Source organism: Rhinoraja longicauda, chromosome 1 (genome assembly GCF_053455715.1).
Source record: "Rhinoraja longicauda isolate Sanriku21f chromosome 1, sRhiLon1.1, whole genome shotgun sequence".
Classification (NCBI taxonomy): Eukaryota; Metazoa; Chordata; class Chondrichthyes; order Rajiformes; family Arhynchobatidae; genus Rhinoraja; species Rhinoraja longicauda.
This window is the reverse complement of record NC_135953.1, coordinates 25,697,303-25,725,211: the sequence shown is the minus strand read 5'-3', so window position 1 is coordinate 25,725,211 and position 27,909 is coordinate 25,697,303. Positions and strand designations below refer to the sequence as shown.

The 27,909-nt window shown below is 43.4% G+C and overlaps 1 protein-coding gene across 1 annotated transcript in view; it reads right to left on the bottom strand.

Annotated features, from left to right (window-relative positions):
* dcc (DCC netrin 1 receptor) overlaps window positions 1–27,909 on the bottom strand; it is a 1,038,091-nt gene that overhangs the window by 104,295 nt on the left and 905,887 nt on the right. The window contains exons 13-16 of the mRNA XM_078421445.1: window positions 22,700–22,841; window positions 12,733–12,843; window positions 9,103–9,297; window positions 4,779–4,874 (exon numbers count right to left, since the gene is read on the bottom strand). Coding sequence (XP_078277571.1) covers window positions 4,779–4,874; window positions 9,103–9,297; window positions 12,733–12,843; window positions 22,700–22,841 — 544 coding nt within the window. The remainder of the gene's footprint in view (window positions 1–4,778; window positions 4,875–9,102; window positions 9,298–12,732; window positions 12,844–22,699; window positions 22,842–27,909) is intronic.

Below are 27,909 nucleotides of genomic sequence, written 5' to 3'. Positions count from 1 at the left end.
CACTTAAAAAAATAATGTCCTATTCATGATAAATGGGAATATATTCTTACTCTCAAATTTACTCTTGTTGAACATTTTTCAGATATTCCCAAGCAGTTATTTCTTAAAACACTGTATAGTATTGCAGTTGTTTACAGCCAAAGTTGAACAAATATATTCTATCAGAAAGCAAAGTTCTGAAAGCTCATTAGTCATAGAGCCATAGAGTGATACAGTATAGAAACCGGCCCTTCGGCCCAACTTGCCCACAATGGCCAACAATGTCCCAGCTACCCCAGTCCCACCTGCCTGCGCTTGGTCCATGTCCCTCCAAACCTGTCATATCCATGTACCTGTCTAACAGTTTCTTAAACGATGGGATAGTCCCAGCGTCAACTACCTCCTCTGGCAGCTTGTTCCATACAACCACCACCCTTTGTGTGACAAAGTTACCTCTCAGATACCCCTCGGATTCTTATTAAATCTTTTCCCCATTAATTTTATTTCACTTTCCATCGATACTGTTTGACCTGCTGTGGTTTTCTCTGTTCAATGTTCTACATGACAGTGAGGCCAATAATTTTACATCCAAGGATATTAAGCAGCTAATTCAATTGCATACAGTTGGTGAATACTTTACAATGGAAATCATTGCATCCAAAGACCAAGTTTAATCAATAGAAGGTGAAAGTGTAAATTTGACGTCAGGATCGAACATGGCCTTGTACATCTGACAAGAACAGTGTGAGCAGAGTGCAGTGGTCAAGTTACGAGACCAGTACTCCAAAGGTCCAGATTAATGATCAATAGATTGGGGTTTAAATTGAAATTAAATTCAGCTTATTAACTAAACTGGTATTATATAACAGCTAATATAAATTATGCAAAGTTTATTTTGGATTGCTTTTTACCATGTTTAACATGCTGCTGCTGATCAATTTTAAGCATCTTTAGTTTAATAGAAACATAGAAACATAGAAAATAGGTGCAGGAGGAGGCCATTTGGCCCTTCGAGCCAGCACCACCATTCATTGTGATCATGGCTGATCATCCACAATCAGTAACCTGTGCCTGCCTTCTTCCCATATCCCTTGATTCCACTAGCCCCTAGATCTCTATCTAACTCTCGTTTACATTCATCCAATGAATTGGCCTCCACTGCCTTCTGTGGCAGAGAATTCCACAACTTCACAACTCTCTGGGTGAAAAAGTTCCTTCTCACCTCAATTTTAAATGGCCTCCCCTTTATTCTTAGACTGTGGCCCCTGGTTCTGGACTGCCCCAGCATTGGGAATATTTTTCTTGCATCTAGCTTGAATATTTTTTCTACATCTACATCCTTTTATAATTTTATACGTCTCTATAAGATCCCCTCTCATCCTTCTAAACTCCAGTGAGTACAAGCCCAGTTTTTCCAATCTTTCCTCATATGACAGTCCCGCCATCCCAGGGATTAACCTCGTGAACCTACACTGCACTGCCTCAATGGCAAGGAAGTCCTTCCTCAAATTAGGAGATTAAAACTGCACACAATACTCCAGATCTGGTCTCACCAGGGCCCTATACAACTGCAGAAGAACTCTTTGCTCCTATACTCTAACCTGTCCATCACCCTGCAACCTCCTAACATCCTCCTCGCAGTTCACACTGTCACCCAACTTTGTGTCATTTGCAAACTTGCTAGTGTTACTTCTAATTCCATCATTCAAATCAATAATATATATTGTAAACAGTTGCAGCCCCAGCACCAAGGCTTGCGGCATTCCACTCGCCACTGCCTGTCATTCTGAAAAGGGCCCGTTTATTCCTACTTCATGCTTCCTGTCTGCCAACCAATTCTCTATCCATGTCAATACCCTACACCAATCCCATGTGCTCTAATTTTGCTCACCAACCTCCTGTGTGGGACCTTATCAAAGGCTTTCTGAAAGTCTAGATACACTACATCCACTGTATCTCCTTCGTCCATTTTACTTGTCACATCCTCAAAAAATTCCAGAAGATTAGTCAAGCAGGATTTCCCCTCCATAAATCCATGCTGACTTGGACCAATCCTTTTACTGCTATCCAAATGCGCCGTTATTGGCTCTTTAATAATTGACTCCATCATCTTCCCCACCACCAAAGTCAGGCCAACTAGTCTATAAGTCCCTGTTTTCTCTCTCTCGCTCCCTTCTTGAAAAGTGGGATAACATTAGTTACCCTCCAATCCACAGGAACTGATCCTGAATCTATTAAACATTGGAAAATGATCACCAATGTGTCCACGATTTCTAGAACCACCTCCTGGAGTACCCTGTGATGAAGACCATCAGGCCCTGGGGATTTATCAGCCTTGAGTCCCATCAGTCTACCCAATACTATTTAGTTTAGTTTGGAGATATAGCGCAGAAACAGGCCTTTTGGCCCACAGAGCCCATCTGTCCATTTTCATGTTTGTTCTGAGACTCCATGGCCTTTTGGAAACACATACAATAATAAACTAAACTAAACTAACATTAAAACTATTGGGTATTTTTTAATGTTATCTCATTCTGTTTTGCACTGTGACCTTCACTGACAAGAGAGAATTTAATGCCCTTTTAAATTCAGTTCAGCAATGATGACCTTGGAATTCCCAGATTGGGAACAACCCATCTGGTTCACTATTGTTCTTTGGCTGACCTGCCTTAATCTGTCCCATATGAAACTCCAGACCTAGTACGGCAAACTCATAACTAACATTTGAAACTGCATCAAATTGCAGTGACTTCCTAACTGTGCCATTGGAATACCACCCCCACAAGGACTGGAGATAATCGGCACCCTCTTCTCAAGGGAAGTTACGGATGGGAATTAAGGACTTAACATTTTGCATCTCTTCTCTCCTTATCTCAAGCCTGCTACCAATCCAAAATACCTTCACTTGTATCGTCTGGTTGGCTTTGTCCCACTCCCACCTCTTTTCTGGGGTTCTCTCCCCTACTACAATCAGTCTGAAGAAGGTTCCCGACCGGAAACATCACATGTCCATGTCCTCCAGGGATGCTGCCTGACCCGTTGAGTTACTCCAGCGCTTTGTGCTTTCCTCTGCCTTAATTCACAACTAGTGTCTGAGATTCATTCTTGGAACGTTGAGTCACAATTTTTCCCAGAAGCAATTGAAGGCTGTGTTAAGGATACTGTAGGTCCATGCAGAGGAATAATGCAAAGGGGTTGAGAAGTTTCTATCCACAGTGATTATATTTGCAATAAACTAATGCTTATCTGATGCACGGTAGGATCCGAGAAAGTAATTTATTTTCAAATGACATCTCCTCTATTTCGATTGAACCTACATTGTTATTCAAATAAGTGTTGCTTCAGTTGAATACATGTTGAAATTTTAACTGATGAAGTTGGAGATATTATTCTTTGAGCTCAGTGCTGGTATTAAATACTTCCAGGTGTAATGAGAGTTAAAGCAATCTTGATATTCATTCCATCATTACCAATGCCTTTTACCGGTCATCAGATCAGAAGAGGTCATTTAATGCCTTCAGGCCTGAATAATTCTTTCTCCTGGTTTTTCAAGTGATGTATTTTTTTCTTTGAGAATATGCAATTGATTCTTTTGAAGTTGCAAAAGATAAAGTTCACTTTGAGAAGATTTACTACAAACCAAGTGATCTTCCGAGAGATGCTTTCACTGAGAGGAAATTCATCAACATTTTGCCTGAATTATATAATTTCAATTATGTGGAAAGACTGGATAGGCTGGGCTCGTTTTCCCTGTACTTAAGGAGGTTGCGAAGGTGACCTGATAGATTTTTATACAATTATGAGGAAGATTAATAAGGTAGTTGGTAAGAATCCGTATCCTATGGTTAAGGTAGGAGGTACATTTAAGGTAGAGGTAAGATGTTTAGAGGGGACCCGAGGGGGTCATAGAGAGAATGGTTGTAGTCTGCATTGCGCTGCCTGAAGAGGTGGAATTAATTTAGAGATATAGCAAGGAAACAGGGCCTTCGGGCCACGGAGTCCACACTGACCATCGATCACCTGTTTACAGCAGTTCTATGTTATCTCACTTCCTCATCCACTCCTTCCACACTGGGGGCGATTTACAGTGGTCAAAAAACCTAAAGACCCGCACATCTTTGGGATGTGGGAGGAGACAGAAGCACTCGGAGGAAACACACACGGTGACAGAGAGAATGTGCAAACGTCACACAGCCAGCATCCGAGGTCAGGATGGAACCTGGGTTTCTGGTACTGTGAGCTGCAGTTCTACCAATTGGTGGAGACAAATACTCTCACAGCACATAAGAAACATTTAGGAAAGTACATCAATCACCAAAGTGTAAAAGGACAAGGACCTGTTGAAGATAAACGGGTTTAACATGCATAGGTGCAATGGGCAGCAGTGACATGGTGGCCAGAGGGCATGTTTCTGTGCTGTGCAACTCTGACTCTAAGAATTGAAATCCAACATCAATGACAAAATATATGTTGATGGAACAGTTCATAAACATTTGATGAAATGCATTGTGTCTCAGGATGGTTTTCCATGGGAAATTTTCAACAGGATATACTTTGCATAACACAAGACCTGTACACCTGTATACCTGTATTTGTATTATCACCATTATACATAATGCATCAGACACAAGGAACTGCAGATGCTGGTTTACAAAAAAACCCACACAAAGTGCTGGAGTAACTCAGCAGGTCTGACAGCATCGCTGGAGAACATGAATAAGTGACATTACAGGTTGGGACCTTTCTTTGTGTTTCTTTTAATACATAATGTCTTCTCTATCTATGCAAATGGAGCTTACCTGACAATGCTCTGGTGGTCGCGCTCTCATACAGAGGGACTCCCTGCCCCACATTGTTAAAGGCCTTCAAAGAAATGACGTAATGAGAGCTTGGCTCTGCAAAGGAAAAAAACATGATTAGCTTTAGCTCTTCTTAATACCAAGACACTAAGTTAAGCAATTTGGAGTGAAATATGATTGGTTGAGAACTTGAAAATAAATTTAGAATGTAACTACAAACTGTGGATTGTTTGTGTGTGTGTGTGTGTGTGTGTGTGTTTGTATGTGCGTGTATGTGTATCTGTTGGTGTGTGTGTGTGTGTGTGCGTGTATGTGTGTGTGTGTATGTGTATCTGTTGGTGTGTGTGTGTGACTGTTTGTGGGTGTGTGTTTGTGTGTGCGTGTGTGTGCGTGTGTGTGTGTGTGTGTGTGTGTGTGTGTGTGTGTGTTTGTATGTGCGTGTATGTGTATCTGTTGGTGTGTGTGTGTGTGTGTGCGTGTATGTGTGTGTGTGTGTATGTGTATCTGTTGGTGTGTGTGTGTGACTGTTTGTGGGTGTGTGTTTGTGTGTGCGTGTGTGTGCGTGTGTTTGTGTTTGTGTGCATGCATTTATGTTGTGTGTGTGTGCATGCCTTTGTCTGTGAGTATGAATGTGTGTGCACACATTTGCAATATATATGATGTACTTTTTCAAGATTCGCCATCAAAGGAGTGTTGTCCTTTGTAAAATTAGATCCTATTTATAGCTGCTGCTGCCAGGTTTCACCAAAAATATTAAACTGACTGAAGAGAATTGTTCTAATTACTCTACGATTATAAAGTATGAACTTGCTCTGACCCAGATCTGCTATAAAACAATTCATTATCTAAACCCCATAAAATGTTAATGAAGTCACAGCTATTCATAAATTATCACAAAAGTTCCCCTTCATTTCATTGCAGCCATCTCTTCTGAAGTCACGGCAGATTCGCAATGGTCTGTAGTTCCATTAAACACCCTCTGGAACTTCAGTCACGTTATGTTAGGGAATGATATTGCCCACACGAGGACATGTTTGGTTACGGGGTCTCCAGTCTCCTACTTTACCTTTAGATTAGTATCAAAAATCTATCAGAACCTGTTGGTTATATAATAGATTGAAATGTCTCTCCCAATTATGATGGAAAATCAAGAAGGCCCTATTTTCAGAAGGCCAGCTTTTATCAGGCAACAGAATCATCCTACCACAACCAAAGAGCAGTCCCAAACTACTATCTACCTCGTTGGTGACCCTCGGACTACCCGTGATTGGACTTTGCTGGCTTCACCTTGCATTAAATGTTGTTCCCTTACCATGTATCTAAACACTGTAAATGGCTCGATTGTAATCATGTATTGTCTTTCCGCTGACTGGATAGCACGCAATAAAAGATGTACACGTGACAATAAACTAAACAAAACTGAAAATTATAAACACTAGGTTCAAAATAGGGAGTGCAATTTCCATCGATGTGCTAGCAAAAACAATCTCAAAACGTGATTGAACTTACTAAATTGATAACTAACCTTCCTGCAACTCCAGGTTTGAATCCTCAAGACAGACTTCTGTTCCTGCCACAAAACCTATGATGGGTCACCCTCGCTTTGTCCTCCACCAGCTGCCTGCTTGCCTGAGTTCCCATTGGGCCACATGTGGATGGGACTACAATCAATGTAGTTGTAGCTGAACAATCACCTGCAATGATTTCCCTAACTCCTCCCCTATCATTGCCTCTGAATAACCCAAAGATCTGTTCCTGTCCCCTTCTTTTTTTTAAATCAACATTCAACATCATACAAAAACAGATAGATCAGCCATGATCGGATGGCGTAGTAGACTTGATGGGCCAAATGGCCTAATTCTACTCCTATCACTTATGGCCTTATGAAAAACACAGTATAATTTCCACATGTACACTGATGACAGCCTAAAGAGCTTGTCCCACTTCGGCGATTTTTAAGGCGACTGCAGGCGACTGTCAAGGTCGTGGCAGATCGCCAAAAAACCTTCGATTTTTTTAACCCTACGACAATGTCTATGACAATGACCACGACAATGCTTACGACAAGCTATGACAACCTACCACCTAGGCGACGGCAAGTTACGACAACTGGCGACCCACGATAAGATAATGGTACCTGTCAGTATATCTATCTCACAAAAAAGGCACGAGGACTGTAGTAGAAAACACAGTTCCCATTTCACACAATATTCATCCATTTTACAATTGTGGGCGGATAGAATTATCACTCGGATGCAGCATGTCTTTGTTTCATTTCCCGAGGGCGGATATATGCCAAGATCATCTAGAATCGACCATTACACACCTACACAAGTGCCTGCCGTGCTCTGCTCGGCCGCTTTGCATGACAAACATGCATGAGAAAAACTATTCGACAGCAACGACGATCCACACAAGGTGCTCATTCATGATACTTTCCTGACACATGAAAGAATGGAGATTTCCCGCTTTACGCAAAGTGGGACAAGTATTTGTCATTTTGGGACAAGTAGACTTCAGGGATACAGCATGAAAACAGACCCTTTGGCTCACGGAGTCCGCGCCGACCAGCGATCATCCCATACACTAGCACTATCCCACATACTAGGGACAATTTACAATTTTACTGAAGCCAATTAACCTATACACCTGAGACAGACACAAAAACTCGAGCAATTCAACGCGCCAGGCAGCATCTCTGGAGAAAAGGAATCGGTGACGTTCGGGTCGAGACCCTTCTTCAAAAGTCACCTATTCCTTTTCTCCAGAGCTGACTGACCCGCTGCCTGACTACAGCTTTTCGTGTCTGTCTTCGGTTTAACCAGCATCTGAAATTAAATTATTTGATTTTGTTTTATTTTGTTTTATTTTGTTTTATTGGTCAAAATTAGATTATTTGAAAGAGATGCCATGAGAAACTACTCTGAAATACAGAACTTCATACATCAATCTTCGGTCAAAATGTCCAAAAATTTACTTTATTCAAACAAACAAAATTCTTATAAAAGGTGGATCAGCACCGGCGACAACCAAATTCACCTGGCGACAACCTAAGACAGCGCCAACGACTGGATACGACAGGATACGACAAGCTACGATTATTGGCGTCAAGCCAGCTGTCGTCAAAAAATTTCGAACAGAATAAAATTTCCGCGATGACCCGAGAACTGCTACGACTCATTGGAGATGACTCACGACCACGCCCGCGACACACCGGCGAACGTGCGGCGACAGCCTAGTCGCTGGCAGCCATGTTAAAAATCGCCGAACTGGGACAATAGACAATAGACAATAGGTGCAGGAGGAGGCCATTCGGCCCTTCGAGCCAGCACCGCCATTCAATGTGATCATGGCTGATCATTCTCAATCAGTACCCCGTTCCTGCCTTCTCCCCATACCCCCTGACTCCGCTATCCTTAAGAGCTCTATCTAGCTCTCTCTTGAATGCATTCAGAGAATTGGCCTCCACTGCCTTCTGAGGCAGAGAATTCCACAGATTCACAACTCTCTGACTGAAAAAGATTTTCCTCATCTCAGTTCTAAATGGCCTACCCCTTATTCTTAAACTGTGACCCCTTGTTCTGGACTCCCCCAACATTGGGAACATGTTTCCTGCCTCTAACGTGTCCAACCCCTTAATAATCTTATACGTTTCGATAAGATCTCCTCTAATCCTAAATATCAGGGTATACAAGTCTAGTCGCTCCAGTCTTTCAACATATGACAGTCCCGCCATTCTGGGAATTAACCTAGTAAACCTATGCTGCACACCCTCAATAGCAAGAATATCCTTCCTCAAATTTGGAGACCAAAAATGCACACAGTACTCCAGGTGCGGTCTCACCAGGGCCCGGTACATCTGCAGAAGGACCTCTTTGCTCCTATACTCAACTCCTCATGTTATGAAGGCCAACATTCCATTGGCTTTCTTCACTGCCTGCTGTACCTGCATGCTTCCTTTCAGGGACAGGGCCTTAAGTCACGAGGAGGAATGTTTCAATGCCATGACTCACAGCAGAAGGATACAAAGTGCTAGCGTAATTCAACGAGATTGGCAGCATCTTTGGAGAACATTTCAGGCCGACACTTTCAGGAGACATTTCAGGCCGACACCTTTCTCGGGACCCTATTCTATGCCGCATGCTTTAATCATAATGCAGTTGCTATAGATTTTAGATGATTTGTTTGTAATGTATACTACCCTAGGTTTGCTAAAATATTTCCGCACTGCAGGTTAACTAAAATATGTTGCAAATATTGAACCGAGATATTGAGTTGGCATCTATCATTTTTCTCCAAAAGTCAAGGTTCAGAAGATATCTACCTAGGTTTTCAATGGAAAAATATCGCTGTTTGCTGTCGACCTGCACAGTCTCAGCATAGGGACTGCCCACTCCGTAGCCGATGATGTAACCTCGGACGGCTATGTTTGGGTTCAACGGTGGGGTCCAGCTCATCACGATGCTTGTTGTCAGCGGCCTGACATGAAGAGAACTCGGCTGGTCTGGAACCTGCGATTCTGTCATGGACAGCAGTACAAAAATTAATAGCATATACAATTTCCACATTCAGCTTTCAACATTACTAAACGCAAACTTGCTTTTAGAATATAATTTCTTTATCCTTTATTTTTGATACAGATGTCTTGTATGTGATCATTTCCGAATAGGCTTAGCTTATTATAAAACATGTATTTTTTGCCTTTTGCACATGGCCGTATCTGAGAACATAGAACATAAAACAGTACAGCACAGTAACGGGCCCTTCGGCCCGCAATGTTTGTGCCGAACATGATGACAAATTAAACTGATCTCATCTGCCTATGCATGATCCATATCAATAGACAATAGACAATAGGTGCAGGAGTAGGCCATTCGGCCCTTCGAGCCCTCTATTCCCTCCAATCCCATGTGTCTATTGTATCTGTCTCCACCACCACCCCTGGCAGTTTGTTCCATGCCCCCACCACTCTCCAAATTAAAAAAACTTGTTCCGCAAATCTCCATTAAACTTTCCCCCTCTGACAATATAGCTATACCCTCTAGTGCTAAACATTTCTACCCTGGGAAAAAGGTTCTGACTGTCTGCCCTATCTAGGCCTCTCATAATTTATATACTTCTATCAAGTATCATTCTGTATATACTTATATACTTCCTTAACCTCTGACGTTCCAGAGAAAAGAATCCAATTTTATCCAACCTCTCCCTGTAGCTGAAACACTCTAATCCAGGCAGCATTCTGGTAAATCTCCTCTGCACCCTCTCCAAAGCCTCCAAATCTTTCCTGAAATGGAGTGACCAGAACTGCAAAGTGTTTCATGCTATTAATTATTGCCATTCTACATCAATAAACTGATAAAGGCAACAATCAGATGATCCATGTCCCTAGGTTGTCATGGTGTTAGTTCAGGTAATAACGTCGTCATTTGGAGAATGCTGCAAATCTCCTGCATTTACTCTCCAGTGGGCTTACCATTCTACCTGGAAAGGTATTGGTGGCCCACCATAGTTATTGGACCTAAATCTTCCCCCTTGTGACGGACTTTCACAAGAAGTCTGCAGTGGTTTGAGAATGTGAATCTCTGCCTTCAAGGCATTTAGGGATGGATGATAAATGATTGCCTTGCTGGTAACATCTCAAAAATGAACAAAATAATCTTTATGAGGTGCTTTCTTCAAGGTTTAGATTTAGATTTTAGATTTAGATTTAGAGATACAGCACGGAAACAGCACCTTCGGCCCACCGAGGCCGCGCCGCCCAGCGATCCCCGCACATTAACACTATCCTACACACACTATGGACAATTTTTACATTTTTACCCAGTCAATTAACCTACATACCTGTACGTCTTTGGAGTGTGGGAGGAAACCGAAGATCTCGGAGAAAACCCACGCAGGTCACAGGAAGAACGTACAAACTCCGTACAGACGGCGCCTGTAGTCAGGATCGAACCTGAGTCTCAGGCGCTGCATACGCTGTAAGGCAGCAACTTTACCGCTGTGCCACCGTGCCGCATTTCTTTAAGTAGCCCTATTAGGCCTTAAAATCTACAAGAAGATGGGATCTCAGTTTGAGATTCTCAGCTGGATTTTCCAAATGAACAATTCTGACATGGAACTGTGCCAACAGGCATTTGATATTGGGAGATCACCGGTGAGGTTCCTGTGACCCTGTATCCACAAACGGTGCGACAGTTACTCTTTGCCAACTACACAGTGAGAATATTTACTTAGTTTCAGCTGAATACATTGTAAAGCTGAGAGGAACTGGCAGGCTGAGGTTCTTTAAATTCAGCTCTAAAGGTTAATAATAGGTTGAAATTCAAATTTGCTTAATCACTTTTCACTGATGTCACGGAGAATACGCAGTTTCTTTTTAATTTTTGACCTTTTAAATTGGCTTTTTTATTAATATCTGATCATAACTGTTAGCTGACGTTGTGGGTATGAATTTTGCATAAGGATCTCGACCTTGAACCTTCAAGTTCTATTCTTACAATGCTCCCTCTATACATCATTGGAAAATCAGATTTTACTCCACTTGTTACATTCTGCACAATTTGCATTTTCCATATTTGATATTTATAAGGGAATATCATGAAGGAGTCATGAAGCTTGGAAAGTGTCCCTTCAGCCCAACTTGCCCACACCGACCAATATACCCCATCTTCGCTAGTCCCACGTGCCTGCGCTTGCCCATAACCGTCTAAACCTATTCCATCCATGTACCTGTCCGAATGTCTCTTAAAGGTTACAATAGCACCTGCCTCAACCATACCTCCTCCAACAGCTTGTTTCATATACCCACCATCCTTTGTGTAAAAAAGTTACCCCTCAGGTTTCTATTAAATCTTTCCCCTCTCACCTTAATCCTATGCCTATAGGTTCTTGATTCCCCTACTCTGGGCAAAAGACTGTGCATAAACCTCTCATGATTTTGTACACCTCTGTAAGATCACCCCTCATCCTCCTGCATTCCAAAAAATAAACTCCTATCCTGCTCACGTTCTTTCTTTCCCTCAAGCCCTTGAGTCCTGGTAACATCCTCGTAAATCTTCTCTGCACTCTTTCCATCTTAACAACATCTTTCCTCTAACACACGGTGACCAAAAATGAACACAATACTCTAAATGTGGCTTCACCAATGTCTTATGTGTGAGATATTGTAAGACATTGGGGTAACATGACTCCCAATTTCTATACTCAATGCTCTGACTAATGAAGGCCAATGTACTGAAAGCCTTTTTGCCCATCCTGTCTACCTGTGACACCACTTTCAAGGAACAATGCATCTGCACTCCGAGATCCCTCTGCTCTACAACATTCCTCAGACCCCTACCATTCACCATGTACTGAATTGGTAGCACTGGATAAAGTGTGTGCCTAGAACACCAAAAGAATGTCAACCTCCATTTCTAGGTTAGATTATTTTACCCTTGAACCCAGGAATCATTTTTTTAAGGCGACCTCAGAGAAATTATAATGATGGGGAAAGAACAGATGCACAAAGGCCCTGACATTAACAACACACGGACATACATCTAATATTTCCCTCCTATCATGCAGCCCACTCTCAAAGGCTTAAGAATAAATAGCACTTCTCTGTAATTCCTTCCCTGCTTATCAAATGATGTGCTCAGTGGAAACATTGGCAACTTAACTGGTGTACTTACCCTCTGCTGTAGTATAATATTAGCATACACTAGACGCAATTATACCTGTCATGAATTTATTTAATACCAGGGTTTTTGACCCAATGCCCGACAAGTTAATACATTCAGTTCTGCGGGCATTTCCTTTGCGTGTGATTGTCGCAGACGAATTCCCATTCAGATTCACCCAAAATTACGATATCTCATCAGCAAATATCAAATTACCGATGACAAGTTGACCATTTCATTTAGAATGGCTCTATGCTGCAAGTGGTGCAATTTCTTTCTAAAAGGATTATTACCATCCAGATCATTCTCTGGTGTTTCTATTGTAAACCAGTCGGAGGGTGGGCCTGTTCCGTTCACGGTCATGGCTGAAACTTGAAAGCTGTAGTGTGCACCTTTGTCCAGACCTGTCAATGGAGTCAAAACACTGGTTAGGTCATCAGACATTACTGTTCTGTACATGATTCATCTGCCAGCTGAGAAATATTACACATACCAGTGAGCTTCACTCAGTGCACAGAAGCCTAACATTCCTTGCCCACATAGCAGGGATAGAATTTGCTTTAGACTTTCGACATTAAGGATACTTGCCCTTCGGCCCACCGAGTCCGCGCCGATCAGCAATTAACCTAGTAAATCTACGCTGCACGCGTTAGAGGCAGGAAACATGTTCCCAATGTCGCCTGTGGTGGTGGTAGGAGAACTGCTCCCACTCTTCCCCAGTGCCCTTAACCACTGATGTTGGATTATTCTAGAAAAGCGAAAAGCTGGAAAGCCATACTTCCCTCAGTTCTTGGCCTGGATTTTGCTGACCACGCGTGAAATAAGTGTGAGGTTATCCACTTTGGTGGTAAGAATAGGAAGGCAGAGTAGTATCTGAATGGTGTCAAGTTAGGAAAAGTGGACGTACAACGAGATCTGGGTGTCTTAGTGCATCAGTCACTGAAAGGAAGCATGCTGGTACAGCAGGCAGTGAAGAAAGCCAATGGAATGTTGGCCTTCATAACAAGAGGAGTTGAGTATAGGAGCAAAGAGGTCCTTCTGCAGTTGTACAGGGCCGTAGTGAGACCGCACCTGGAGTACTGTGTGCAGTTTTGGTCTCCAAATTTGAGGAAGGATATTCTTGCTGTTGAGGGCGTGCAGCGTAGATTTACTAGGTTAATTCCTGGAATGGCGGGACTGTCGTATGTTGAAAGACTGGATCGGCTAGGCTTGTATACACTGGAATTTAGAAGGATGAGAGGAGATCTTATCGAAACGTATAAAATTATTAAGGGGTTGGACACGTTAGAGGCAGGAAACATGTTCCCAATGTTGGGGGAGTCCAGAACCAGGGGCCACAGTTTAAGAATAAGGGGTAGGCCATTTAGAACTGAGATGAGGAAAAACCTTTTCAGTCAGAGAGTTGTAAATCTGTGGAATTCTCTGCCTCAGAAGGCAGTGGAGGCCAATTCTCTGAATGCATTCAAGAGAGAGCTAGATAGAGCTCTTAAGGATAGCGGAGTCAGGGGGTATGGGGAGAAGGCAGGAACGGGGTACTGATTCATCACAGCCATGGTCACATTGAATTGCGGTGCTGGCACGAAGGGCCGAATGGCCTCCTCCTGCACCTATTGTCTATTGTCTATTGTCCATTGTCTATTGAAATGGAAAAAGACTGTGCGTTCACCCAATCCAATCTCCTCCTGACTTCATACACCTCTATAAGATCACCCCTCAGCCTCCTATGCTTCAAGAAATAAAGCACTGGCCTGCTCGAACTCTCCCCATAGCTCAAGCAACATCCTCATAATTTTTTTTGAAGCCTTTCCAGCTTAATGGCAACTTTCGTATAGCAGTGTGACCAAAACTGAACGCAATATTCCAAATAGATTTAAGATGAGAATATTAACACAGAGAAACTGTGACGATGCTTCAGATGTTCTGCTCAAGAAGTATACATCACTGCAAATGAATTGTGAGCTTCGCAATGCTAGCAATCCAACTCTGCCATGTGTACAACATAAAACTTCCAAGCCTCTAAGACATACACAAGTTTAATGACATAATGAGTCGATTAGTGTCACATTCTGTGCAGTTACTTTTACAAATATAACCCACTCATATTTTACACTCAGTTGATGTCACCACTTAATATGAATGTGACATGTGTGAGGATGATTTTCATTATCTGATGTACCACTGACAAAGGCCATGTTTCACTTTGCTGTGGCACTGTCTTATGATGAATTAGTAATAATTATTCCCAGCTCAATAACATGATCATTTGTCATTAAAACCTGTGCCTAGTAATACAATTAAATACCACTTGTCGCTCTACATATTGTTGGACCATCAAAGTTCAAAATATCGCACCATTGTAGGTCTAACTTGGGGAGGGTCCTTCCATTGCTGTGAAGAACTGACAAAAGCGGCTATGTTTGTCAAAGGCTAAGTAGTTGCTGGTGCAGCAACATGTCATTAAGCTGGAAAGAGTACAGAGAAGGTTCACAAAGATGTTGCTCGGACTAGATGGCCTGAGCTATAGGGAGAGGTTGGGCAGGCCAGGACTTTATTCCTTGAAGCACAGAAGGCCAAGGGCAGTTCTAATAGAGGTGTATAAAATCATGAGGGGAATAGATAGAGTGAATGCACAATTTTTTTAGCCCCCACCGCTGTAAGGAAATATAGAGGGCATTGGTATAAGGTGAGGAGGCAGGATTTAATAGGAATCTGAGGGGCAACATTCACTTCAGGGGGATGTTAGGTATATGGATCTAGCTGCCAGACGTACTTATGACAGGTACTATAACCAAGTGAACCTTGGTAGAAAGAATAAAGATTTAGACTATTTATTAAAAGAGGAGAAGATTCAGAAATCGAAGGAGCAAAGGGACTAGGGAGTGCCGGTGCAGAAATCCCAAAAGATCACTTTGCAGGTTGAGTCGGAGGTAAGGAAGGCAAATACAATGTTAACATTTCTTTTCCAGGGGATTAGAATATAAAAGCAAGGAAGTAATGCTGAGACTTTATAAGGCACCAGTGAGGCCACATTCGGAATATTAAGAGCAGTTTTGGGCCCCATATCTCAGGAAGGATGTGCTGGCATTGGAGAGGGTCCAGAAGAGGTTTATAAGAATGATCCCAGGGATGATTGGGTTAACGCTTGATTGCTCTGGGCCTGTACTCCCTGAAGTTTAGAAGAATGAGGGGGAGATCTCATTGAAACCTATCGAATAATAAAAGGCCTGAATTGACTAGACGTGGAAAGGGTGTATCCGGTAGTAGGAGAGTCTGGAACCAGAGTGCACAGCCTCAAAATAAAAGGATGAACCTTTAGAATGGAAATGAGAAGGAATTTATTTTGCTTGACGTTGGTGCATCTGTGGAATTTATTGCCACAGACAGCTGTGGAGGCCGACATTGAGTATTTTTAAAGCGGAGATTGATATGTTCTTGATTAGTATGGGCATCAAACGTTATGGGGAGAAAGGCAGGAGAATGTGGTTGAGAGGGAAAAATAGATCAGCCTAGATTGAATGGTGGAGTCGACTCAATGAGCTGAACGGCCTAATTCTGCTCCTATGTCTTATGGTCCGATGGTCTACTACTCTCCCGCAGGAAGCTGAAGTGGTCAACAGAAGGACTATTGTGTCCAGGTCATAGACATAATGTCACAACAGCATGATCAAGATCAGGAAACATGAGTAGAGCCCCGATTCTTCTACATGCCATGCTTAAAACCCCTGTCCCACTTAGGCGATTTTTTAGGCGATTACAGGCGACTAGGCTGTCGCCACATGGTCGCCGGGGTGTCGCCTGTATGGTCGTGAGTCGTCTCCAAAGAGTCGTAGCATTTTTCTTGTCGCCGCTGGATTTTGAAATGTTTCAACATTTTCGCCGAATGTTGGTTTGACGCCAATGATCGTAGCTTGACGTCTCCTGATGTAGGTGCTGTCGTAGGTTGCCGCCAGGTTGTTGCCAGGTGACATAGGTTGTTGCCGGTGCTGACTTCGGTGATTTCCAAGTGTGGACTTGATCTGATCACCCATCAGTGTAACGTGTCCATAAATGATGTTAGGTTTTGTATGTTTTTGCACTTTAAAGTTTGCACTTTAAAGTTTGAATTTAAAAAATTTTGTAGTTTGAAGTTTATTGAAATTTATTGAAGTTTATTACAATATTTGTGAATGCCCTGTTGTATGTTCTTATCAACCTTTTTAAAAATGTTGTTTCCATATCAATAAAGGAAATTCTTGACATTTTGACAGAAAATTGATGTATGAAGTTATTGTATTTCAGAGTAGTTTCTCATTGGATCACTTTCAAATAGGCATGATGCAGAATGATTGGAAATCCTACCGTACACCCCCTTTTATAGGGAAACTGGGTGAAACGTGAATTGTCCTCAGTTGTCTTAAGTCTTCAGGGTCGTAGCTTGTCATGGGTGGACGTAGGATGACTTTGGTTGCCGTAGCTTGTCGCCTATGTGGTGGTAGGTTGTTGTGGGTGTCGTCATAGGTTGTCGTAGGTGCGGTCGTAGGTGGACGTTCTACTTGCGACGATTTGGTCGCCGGTTGTCGGTAGCTTGACGTCGACTAGGTGGTAGGTTGTTGTAGCTTGTCGTAGACATTGTCATAGGGGGGATCCAGTCGGCGTTTTTTCGGAGACCTGCTACGACTTTGACAGTTGCCCGCAGTTGCCTAAAACATCGCCTAAGTGGGACAGGGCCTCAACTGTGCCTGGTGAAAGTGTGTTTTAAATATAGACACATGGAATGCAGATGTTGATGTACAAAAAAATGTTTAAAAAAAACAAATTTAAAAAGTGCCAGGTCACAAATCAGATCTCTTGTTCAATTGAGTAATCTTTCTGAAACCTTTCAAGGGAGCTTTTTGAGTTGGGCCAATTCTGTACATGTAAGAAAGATAGAGCTGTTGCATTTTAATGCTTCTTATACTGTAACTAGTTTAATGGAGTGGTCATTGGTTGATTATTATTTTCTTAGGAGTTGATTAAATTAAAATCTATTGAAAAAACACATCTTCCGGTTCCACTTAGTTTGTCCGATTATTGTTCAGTATATTTGATTACAGTTGAAGTCCGATTGAGAAGCCACTTGCTTACAAACATAATGAGAATGAAGTGAGATTGCACAATAAAGATATTAGCTGGAACAACCATTGCATTGGTAACTCTTTGTTCCCTCTGCATACACGGAGGCCTTACAACTCACCAACTGTATGGAATAAACAGGATGAATGCCAGGTAAATTTTTGTAAAAAGGACAACACATAAGTGAAGTAAAGGAATTTGAGAAAAAAAAATTACAGACCCAGGCAGCTGGAGAATCTGCAGCCGACTATGAAGTTGGGAAAGATTGAGATCCATCTGAAGGTCTGAAGAAGGGTCTCAATGCCAAAATATCACCTTATTCACAAAATGCTGGAGTAACTCAGCAGATCAGGCAGCATCTCGGGAGAGAAGGAATGGGTGACGTTTTGGGTCGAGACCCTTCTTCAGACTGATGTCAGGGAGGCGGGACAAAGGAAGGATATAGGTGGAGACAGGAAGATAGAGGGAGATCTGGGAAGGAGGAGGGGAAGGGAGGGACAGAGGAACTATCTAAAGTTGAAGAAGTCGATGTTCATACCACTGGGCTGCAAACTGCCCAGGCAAAATATGAGGTGCTGTTCCTCCAATTTCCGGTGGGCCTCACTATGGCACTGGAGGAGGCCCATGACAGAAAGGTCAGACTGGGAATGGGAGGGGGAGTTGAAGTGCTCGGCCACCGGGAGATCAGTTTGGTTAATGCGGACCGAGCGCAGGTGTTCAGCGAAGCGATCGCCGAGCCTGCGCTTGGTTTCGCCGATGTAAATAAGTTGACATCTAGAGCAGCGGATGCAATAGATGAGGTTGGAGGAGGTGCAGGTGAACCTCTGTCTCACCTAGAAAGACTGTTTGGGTCCTTGGATGGAGTTGAGGGGGAGGTAAAGCGACAGGTGTTGCATCTCGTGCGGTTGCAGGGGAAAGTGCCCGGGGTTGGGGTGGTTTGGGTAGGAAGGGACGAGTGGACCAGGGAGTTACGGAGGGAACGGTCTCTGCAGAACGCAGAGAGGGGAGGGGATGGGAAGATATGGCCAGTGGTGGGGTCCCGTTGTAGGTGACGGAAATGTTGGTGGATGATATGTTGGATCTGCTGGCTGGTGGGGTGGAAGGTGAGAACGAGGGGGATTCTGTCCTTGTTGCGAGTGGGGGGAGGGGGAGCAAGAGCGGAGCTGCGGGATGTAGAAGAGACCCTAGTGAGAGCCTCATCTATAATGGAGGAGGGGAAGCCCCGTTTTCTGAAGAACTTGGACATCTCAGAAGCCCTAATGTGAAACACCTCATCCCGGGCGCAGATGCGGCGTAGACGGAGGAATTGGGAGTAGGGGATAGACTTTTTGCTGGGGACCGGGTGGGAAGAAGTGTAGTCCAGATAGCTGGGCGAGTCAGTGGGTTTATAGTAAATGTCCGTCACTAGTCTGTCTCCTGTGATGGAGGTGGTGAGGTCCAGAAACGGGAGGGAGATGTCGGAGATAGTCCAGGTATATTTAAGGGCAGGATGGAAATTGGAGGTGAAGTGTATGAAGTCAGTGAGTTCTGCATGGGTGCAAGAGGTAGCACCAATGCAGTCGTCGATGTAGCAGAGGTAGAGTTCGGGGATGGGGCCAGTGTACGTCTGGAACAGGGATTGTTCGACGTACCCAACAAAGAGGCAGGCGTAGCTAGGGCCCATGCGAGTGCCCATAGCTACGCCTCTGGTTTGGAGGAAGTGGGAGGAGTCAAAGGAGAAGTTGTTGAGGGTAAGAACCAGCTCTGCTAGGCGGATGAGAGTGTTGGTCGATGGGGATTGGCTGGTTCTACAGTCGAGGAAGAAACGGAGGGCTTGGAGTGGCTGGATATCCATGGTGAAGATGAGGGAGTGGGGGCCTGGGAACCGGAAGTTATCAAGGAGATGGAGAGCGTATGAGGTGTCTTGGACATAGGTGGGGAGGGATTCTCCTCCCCAAAATATCACCTGTTCGTGTTTCCCAGAGATGCTCCTATCTCCAGTTCTTTCTTTGAACATCTCTGGAGAGCATGGATAGGTGACATTTTGGTTTGGGATCCTTCTTCAGAACCATCCATGTTCTCCAGAGATACTGCCCAACCTGCTGAGTTAATCCAGCACTTTGAATCTTTTTTTATAAATCAGCAACTGCAGTTCCCTTAGTTCTACATGCTTCTGCTTAGATCTGATCCAGGAAAAATGAGCAATTCATTTCAACATGAGGGACAAATGTATTGAGTCATCTGTTTTTCTCTGAACAATTTAGTTAATGTTTAGAAGTGTTTTAAAATGTCTTCATTATTTTCTTTCAAATATTTTAATCGTTTTGTTTTCTTTAAATAGTTTTTAATGATTCCGGGTGCTCAGGGGTCATTCAAAGCCCTTAAGAGGTTTGACAGCCAACGTCATCTGATGGCATAGCTCAGCTGTCTGATGAAGTACATTTCATCTATTTAATGGACAGAATTTGTTCACGTCACCATCCCCTCCACTCCTCCTCCTTTACCTTTTTCTCCTCTCCTTTTGGACTGAAGAAGTGTCCCGACCCTAAACGCCACCCATCCATATTCTCCAGGGAGGCTGCCCGACCCGCTGAGTTACTCCAGTATTACGTGTCTTTTGAAGTCCATAATAGACAATAGACAATGCAGGAGGAGGCCATTCGGCCCTTCGAGCCAGCACCGCCATTCAATGTGATCATGGCTGATCATTCCTCAATCAGTACCACGTTCCTGCCTTCTCCCCATACCCCCTGACTCCGCTATCCTTAAGAGCTCTATCTAGCTCTCTCTTGAATGCATTCAGAGAATTGGCCTCCACTGCCTTCTGAGGCAGAGAATTCCACAGATTCTCAACTCTCTGACTGAAAAAGTTCTTCCTCATTTCAGTTCTAAATGGCCTACCCCTTATTCTTAAACTGTGGCCCCTTGTTCTGGACTCCCACAACATTGGGAACATGTTTCCTGCCTCAAACGTGTCCAACCCCTTAATAATCTTATACGTTTCAATAAGATCCCCTCTCATCCTTTTACATTCCTGTGTATGTCAGATTTAACACTACAGAATGATACAGGCCAGGACTAGATTAATTTTATATTAGATCCTAAATAAGCTGATGTCGTGCTGAATTTTACAGAAGTATGAATGGTACTTCTTGAGAAGTTTGAGGTATCTATTGCATAGGAAAATAACTGCAGATGCTGGTACAAATCGAAGGTATCACAAAATGCTTGAGTAACTCAGCAGGTCAGGCAGCATTTCAAGAGAGAGGGAATGGGTGACGTTTCAGGTCGAGACTCTTAAGTGTCTCGACCCGAAACGTCACCCATTCCTTCTCTCTTGAGAGGTAGCTACTGCAGATTGTTCATGTTTTCGAATCAAGCACGAGGAAAGAGTTCACTGATGTTGAACGAACAAGCAGTTTGGGGTCATGATCTTCCATGGCTCTTCTTCAAGTAGCCAAAGGCTGTGTTGGTACACTGAAGGTATTGGTGCATTTCGTCATCAATTGGTGGCTCTAATTGAGAGATGACTCATGAGATGCGGGAAGCCATCCATGATGACCGAGGTCCAGATTGATGGATCTTGATCGATGGAGCAGGGGAGGGGGCAGTGTTGTGTGGTGAAAGGCGATTGATGCACATTTTCTGGTCGTTTAGTGTATGGCATATTCTCATGAGTGCCTCAGTTAAGGAATCAGCAATGGTTTGGAGCTCAGTGTACATACTTGTAAGCATCATGCACCTACCACAGATTTTGGAGGGAGTTCAGTTATGGAATGGATACCAGACTGCCACAATCCTTTGGTTAACTAAAGTCAATGAAGGTCACCAAGGGGCAACAATTGAGCATTATATTCACTGAATGTGTTGGAATGAACTGCAGATTCTGGTTTAAACCGAAGAAAGACACAAAATGCTGGAGTAACTCAGCGGGTCACACAGCATCTCTGGATGGATGGAATTCGTGTCAAGACGTTTCGGGTTGAGTCTGAAGAAGGGTCTCGAACCGAAATGTCACCCATTCCTTCTCTCCAGAGAAGCTGCCTGTCCCACTGAGTTTCTCCAGCATTTTGTGTCTATTATATTCACTGATACTGCACAGGGAAGTCGGTGAAAGGAGAATGAGAATGTGCAGTGATTTAAGAAGCAGGCATTTGAGTCCGAGAGTGCTATTTCTAGAAGGATCAATAGCATGGGATCCAGACAGTTAGCTAACTGGGTACAGAAATGGTTCATGGTAGGAAGCACTGGTGGTGGATGGTTGGTTTTCAGACTAGAGGCTTGTGACAGATGGTGTGGCTCAGGGATCAGTGCTGGGCCCATTGCTGTTTATCATCTACATTAATGATTTGGATAAGAACGTGGAAGGCATGATTAGTAGGTTTGCAGCTGACACTAAAATAAGTAGTATCATGGACATGAAGATGGTTATCTTATTAAGAATTACAATAGGATCTTAATCAACTGGGCAAGTGGGCTGAGGAATGGCTAATAGAGTTTAATTCAGGGAAGTGTGCGCTGTTGCAGTTTGGGAAGTCAAACCAGGGCAGAAACTTCATAGTGAAGGGTAGAGCTCTGGGGAGTGTTGTAGAGCAGAGGGATCTAGGAGTGCATGTACATAGATAGATGAAAGGGGTGTCACAGATAGATAAGTTGATCAAGAAGGCATTTGGCATGCTGGACTTTATCAGCAGGGAATTGAGTGTGGAAGTTGGGATGTTATGTTAATGTTGTCCAAGACATTGGAGAGGCTGCACTTGGAGTATTGTGTTCAGTTTTGTGTCACCCTGCTGTAGAAATGACCCCATTATGCTGGAAAGAGTGCAGAGAAGATTTTTGAAAAGGCTACCAGGACTTGAGGACTTGCCTGAGCAATATGGTTTGGGCATGCTAGGACATAATTCCTTGGAGCACATGAGGCTAAGGAGTCATTTTATAGAGGTAGATACAATTACAAGGGGCATAGATAGGGTATTTTTACTTGGGTAGGGGAAATCAAGGACAATGGGGCATTGACTGATGGTGAGAGGGAACAGATGCATGGGGAGGAAAGGCTTAGGACAAATGCAGGCAAATGGGCTTAGCTTAGATGGGGTATCTTGGTCGGGTGATTTGGGCCAAAGGGCCCGTTTCTGTGCTGTATGACTCTCTGATGCCAATGGTCAATCCTTTGAATAGACTGTATCTCACCTGTAAAGAGGTACCAAAGATTATGAGGCTCGAGGGTCTCCATGTCACCCCTGCGACCAATCTTCTTGTGCCTTATTTTGTATCCAGTAATGAAGCCATTCTGCATACTGGATGGTAGTGGCAGCCAGCTGACCTTTATACTCTGGAAAACAGTAAGAATTCGCAACCTTGAGTCATTTCAATCCAATTACATCTCATCGCAAGAGAGTAAAAGTCCATGCAAACCAGCTCAATCAATCTCTGTGCATGTTTATCATAACAAAGTCAAATATTCTGCTTTAATAATATTCAGTCATATTAATTGAGAGGTTTTGAATAGAAAACCTACTTATCCCCACAATTTCCTGGGTTCTACCTGCAGAAAATAAGTTTATTTTTGCTTAGCTTTAGGTTTCAGTTTAGGTTTGTAATTATCATGTGTTCCAAAGAGCAATGCAAACATGTGTTTTACATTCTGTCCAATCAAATCAGATAATGCTGTACATAAATACAATCAAGACAAACTCAAGTACAACAGGAAGCCTAAAGGGAAAGATACAGTGTGCAGAATATAGTTCTCAGTATTGCTGCACACCAATTTCAGAGACAAAGTCTACTGTATGCCATGGGGTAGAGGTGAATTGGACATTACTCTAGATTATGGAAGGACTGTTCAGAAGCCTGATAACAAAGGGGAAGAAACTTCCGGAGTCTGATGGTGTTTCAAGCTTCTGTATTTTTTGCACTTTGTATCTTCCCCTTTGCTCGATCTATTGCACTTGAATTTGGCTCAATTGTATTTATGTTTAGTATTATCTAATCTGTTTGGATAGCATGCAAAACAAAGCTATTCACTGTACTTCGATACACCTGACAATAATCAACCTAAACCTAGACATACAATGGCCATTTGCCTTAACAACCCACACATCATTGGGATGTGCGAGGAAAATGGAGCACCCAGGTATACCCAGGGAGAATATGTAAACTCCACACAGAAATGCTGGATAGGACTAAACTAGGCTGGCTGGGGTTATGAGGCCTCAGATCCAGCTGCAGTGCCATTGTGCTACCCAGTCCCTGTCTAAATATGAACATGAGTCCTTAAAGGAATTCCATAAACATAAAAGGATCACAGCATGCAGATTTAACACTGTCACATTGTTGCCTTAGACCTGTGTTGGACATCTTATGAATAGGACATATAGACTTTCCAGGTTGATGCAAGGAGAAAGGTAGTGGGTGAGCCTGTTTTCTAACTCTCTTTGATATTTATTTCTATCGCCTTGAAGTGACTGCATTAAGTTCCAGGATAATTCTAGTGTGGGGGGCATCAGCAGATTTTAAGGACAAGTGACAGCCCCTAAACCATCTGATTGAGGACCATAAAATTGGGCTTGCAGCTACACGCGGAGCATGCAAGGAGGGCTATCCAGTCTGGCACTTCACAACATTGATCTCAGGACACAAGGTCGCACAGCAGCACAGCTAGTAGACTTCTTTCCTCACAGCATCAGAGAATGAGGTGCAATCCTGAACGTGGATGCTGCTTGTGAAGAGTTTGCAAGATTTCCCTGTCATTTGCTTAGGTTTCCCCCCCGATGCTCCGATCTTCTCACAAATCCTAAACAAGTGTGGGTTGGTAGATTAATTGGCCACTGGAAATTGCCCTATTGGGTCAGTGAGTGGTAAAATCTGGAGAGAAATGAAGTGGATGTGGGGAGATTAAAAAACAAGATCAAAGAAGAATTAGTGGAGATGAACAGTTGATGGTGTGAGTGGACAGCGAGCGGACTGAAGTGCCTGTTCCTGCGCTGAAACTAATTACTATTAATGTGCTTGTCTATATTCTATAGATACGCACATGGATATGCAGGGAATGGAAGGATATGGATCATGTGCAGGCAGATGAGATATATATAATGTTCAGCACAGACATTGTGCTGTGCCTTTCTATGTTCAAAACTATAAACATGGCATTGGATCATTTCTGGTTTAAGAAAAGGTCCATGCTTAACTTTCAGGCACATTATGGTAGCAGAGCGAGAATGGCTTGAAGGATACTCCACGGCTTGATGTTTCACAAATGGCTGCCTACGGGGAGAGATCCGCCAAGCCGGACACTGTTTGGATGAGCAGGTGAACCACGGCCTGCAGGGGGCGAGGCGCCGAGCCAGCCCGTGCTCGCCCCACACTGCCAAACGCAAGACCCAGCAGAGTGCGGCCTACAGGGGGAAGGTTGCCAAGCCTGCCTCTGCCCATCCCCTGAAGACGGGAGACAGGGAGGATGGAGCCAGTGACGATGACGAAGGAGCAAGGCAGGTAGGAGAGGGAACCAGGGTCCTTCCTACCGTGTCCTCAAGGGAAACGCCCCCGGGGAACAAAGATGAACGGGTGAGGAGAGCCTGGGGCTTGTCTGAATCGGGCGCTGCTCATAAGAACTGGAGCGGGGACTGGGCTTTATACACGGTGCCAAAACATGTCGCTTTTTACATGCGTGTTCAGTAGACACAGTGCGGAAACAGGCCCTTCGGCCCACCAGGTCTGCACCAACCAGCGTTCCCCGCATATTAACACTAATGTACACACTCTAGGGCCAATTTTTACATTTACTAATAACCCGTAGTTGGGATCGAACCCGGGTCTCCGATGCTGCAAGCACTGTAAGGCAGCAACTGTACCACTGCGCCACGCTAGCTTACAGGCAGCAACTCCACCACTGTGCCGCCCTACTGTACACTTGTTAGTCAAGGATGTGCTTGGGTATATGAATACTTTACTGGACTGTGTGTAAAGGGCGGCACGGTGGCGCAGCGGTAGAGTTGCTGCCTTACAGCGAATGCAGCGCCGGAGACTCAGGTTCGATCAAACTGTAAGGAGTTTGTACGTTCTCCCCGTGACCTGCGTGGGTTTTCTCCGAGATCTTCGGTTTCCTCCCACACTCCAAATACGTACAGGTATGTAGGTTAATTGACTGGGTAAATGTAAAAATTGTCCCTAGTGTGTGTAGGATAGTGTTAATGTGCAGGGATCGCTGGGCGGTGCGGACTTGGTGGGCCGAAAAGGCCTGTTTCCGTGCTGTATCTGAAATATGAAAGAATATGAAAAATAATATGAAAGAGTTTCACTTATCGTTTTGCACGTGACCAAGAAAGCACGATTGGACCATTACGATCAATGTTTGGTATGCAAATTATGTCAAAGCTAGGAATGATTTTTGCCATAATTATTACATTTTATGCAAAGAACATCAATTTTTGCTCCATCGTTTCATGAGTAGCTTTGCAAACTATCATGATTCATACATAGAAAAGGTCTGTCCTGTAACCCTTCATTTTCATCTGGTTCATTGGAAAAGAAGGGGAGAGGGGAATGATTTGGCAAACTACACTGCAAGCAACAAGGTAAAACATCTACTCAAAACAGAAACCACTGGGGAAAGTCAGCAGGTCAGGCTGCATCTGTGTGAAGAAAGGCAGAGCTGAGGTTTTTGCTCAAAACCCCTTTGTTGTTGATTTACAAAGTAATATTTTTGCATCTGTGCAGGGTTTTAATGTTGAATCATTTCAAGCCAATTGCACTAACGGGCCTCCAAATTATAAGCTATCATCATTAAAGATGAAAGCTAATAATTTCATCATTAGCTGGTGAATGTCAAAAGCTTTCACCAGCTCTCTCAAAGTGTTGCTATAAACCTCACTGAGTTTTGTTTTGCAGAAGACCAGCCATCATAAAAAATCTGATACAATTTCTGATATCATAGTATTTACACGTACAAGATGACTATAAACGTATGCACTAAACTCCACCATCATGCTGAACACAGTCTGTGCATTGAAAATCTTATCCATGAAGGATCAAAACATCAGTCACTGTGTACATGTAAAAGGCCATCTAGCTCATTACTGCCCAATCTGCCTAATAAATGATGTTCAGATAGAGGGGATCAGCCATGATTTTGTTGGATGGTTGTGTAAGCGTGAAGGGCCAAATGGCTTAATACTGTTTCCATTTCTTAAGTCCTTGTAAACTGAATAATCCCCATCACTCACCCCTCAACAAAAGTTCCTGCTGTGAAACATTAGTTTAGTTTAGTTTAGTTTAGTTTAGTTTAGTTTAGTTTAGTTTAGTTTAGTTTAGTTTAGTTTAGTTTAGTAACCAGGGGCCACAGTTTAAGAATAAGGGGTTGGCCATTTAGAATGGAGATGACGAAAATCTTCTTCGGTCAGAGAGTTGTAAATCAGTGGAATTCTCTGCCTCAGAAGGCAGTGGAGGCCAATTGTCTGGATGCTTTCAAGAGAGAACTAGATAGAGCTGTTAAAGATAGCGGAGTCAGGGGATATGGGGAGAAGGCAGGAATGGGGTACTGATTGAGAATGATCAGCCATGATCACATTGAATGGTGGTGCTGGCTCAAAGGGCCGAATGGCCTGCTCCTGCACCTATTGTCTATTGTCTATTGTCTATTGATTTACAGCGCGGAAGCAGGCCCTTCGGCCCACCGAGTCCACACCGATTCAGCAATTCCCACACAATAACAGTATCATTATATTTATACGTACAGGATGATCTAAACTCCACCATCATGCTGAACACAACCTGTGCACACACAAGGGGCAATTTACAATTATACCAGGCCAATTAGCCTACAAACATGTTTGTCTTTGGAGTGTGGGAAGAAACTGGAGATCCTAGAGAAAACACATGCAGGCCATGGGGAGAACATACAAACTCTGCACAGACAAGCACCCATAGTCAGGATTGAACCCGGGTCCCTGACGCTGTAAGGCAGCAACTCTACCGCTGTGCCACCCACTGAATAATCCCCACCACTCACCCTGCAACAAAGGTTAGTGCTGTGAAACATAAGTTAATTAATTTTGCAGAAGCAAGGGATGAATATTTGGGTGATCTTTTATTACTATCATTCACAAAATGCTGGAGTAACTCAGCAGGTCAGGCAGCATCTCTGGAGAGAAGGAATGGGCGACGTTTCGGGTCGAGACCCTTCTTCACACTTATGTAATTCTGAGGTTTGAAACATGAAAGGCATCTGCACATTGCAATATTTCCAATGGCAGGAAGGATTAATGGCCTGTATGTATTGAAAAACAACTGGTTCCCCATCAAGGAGGCACAGGAGTCTGTGGATGCTGGAATTAAATAAACTAATCTCAGCATATGTGGTTCCTTGTGCCTCCATTTGCAATTTGTAAAGTTCATAACATTGT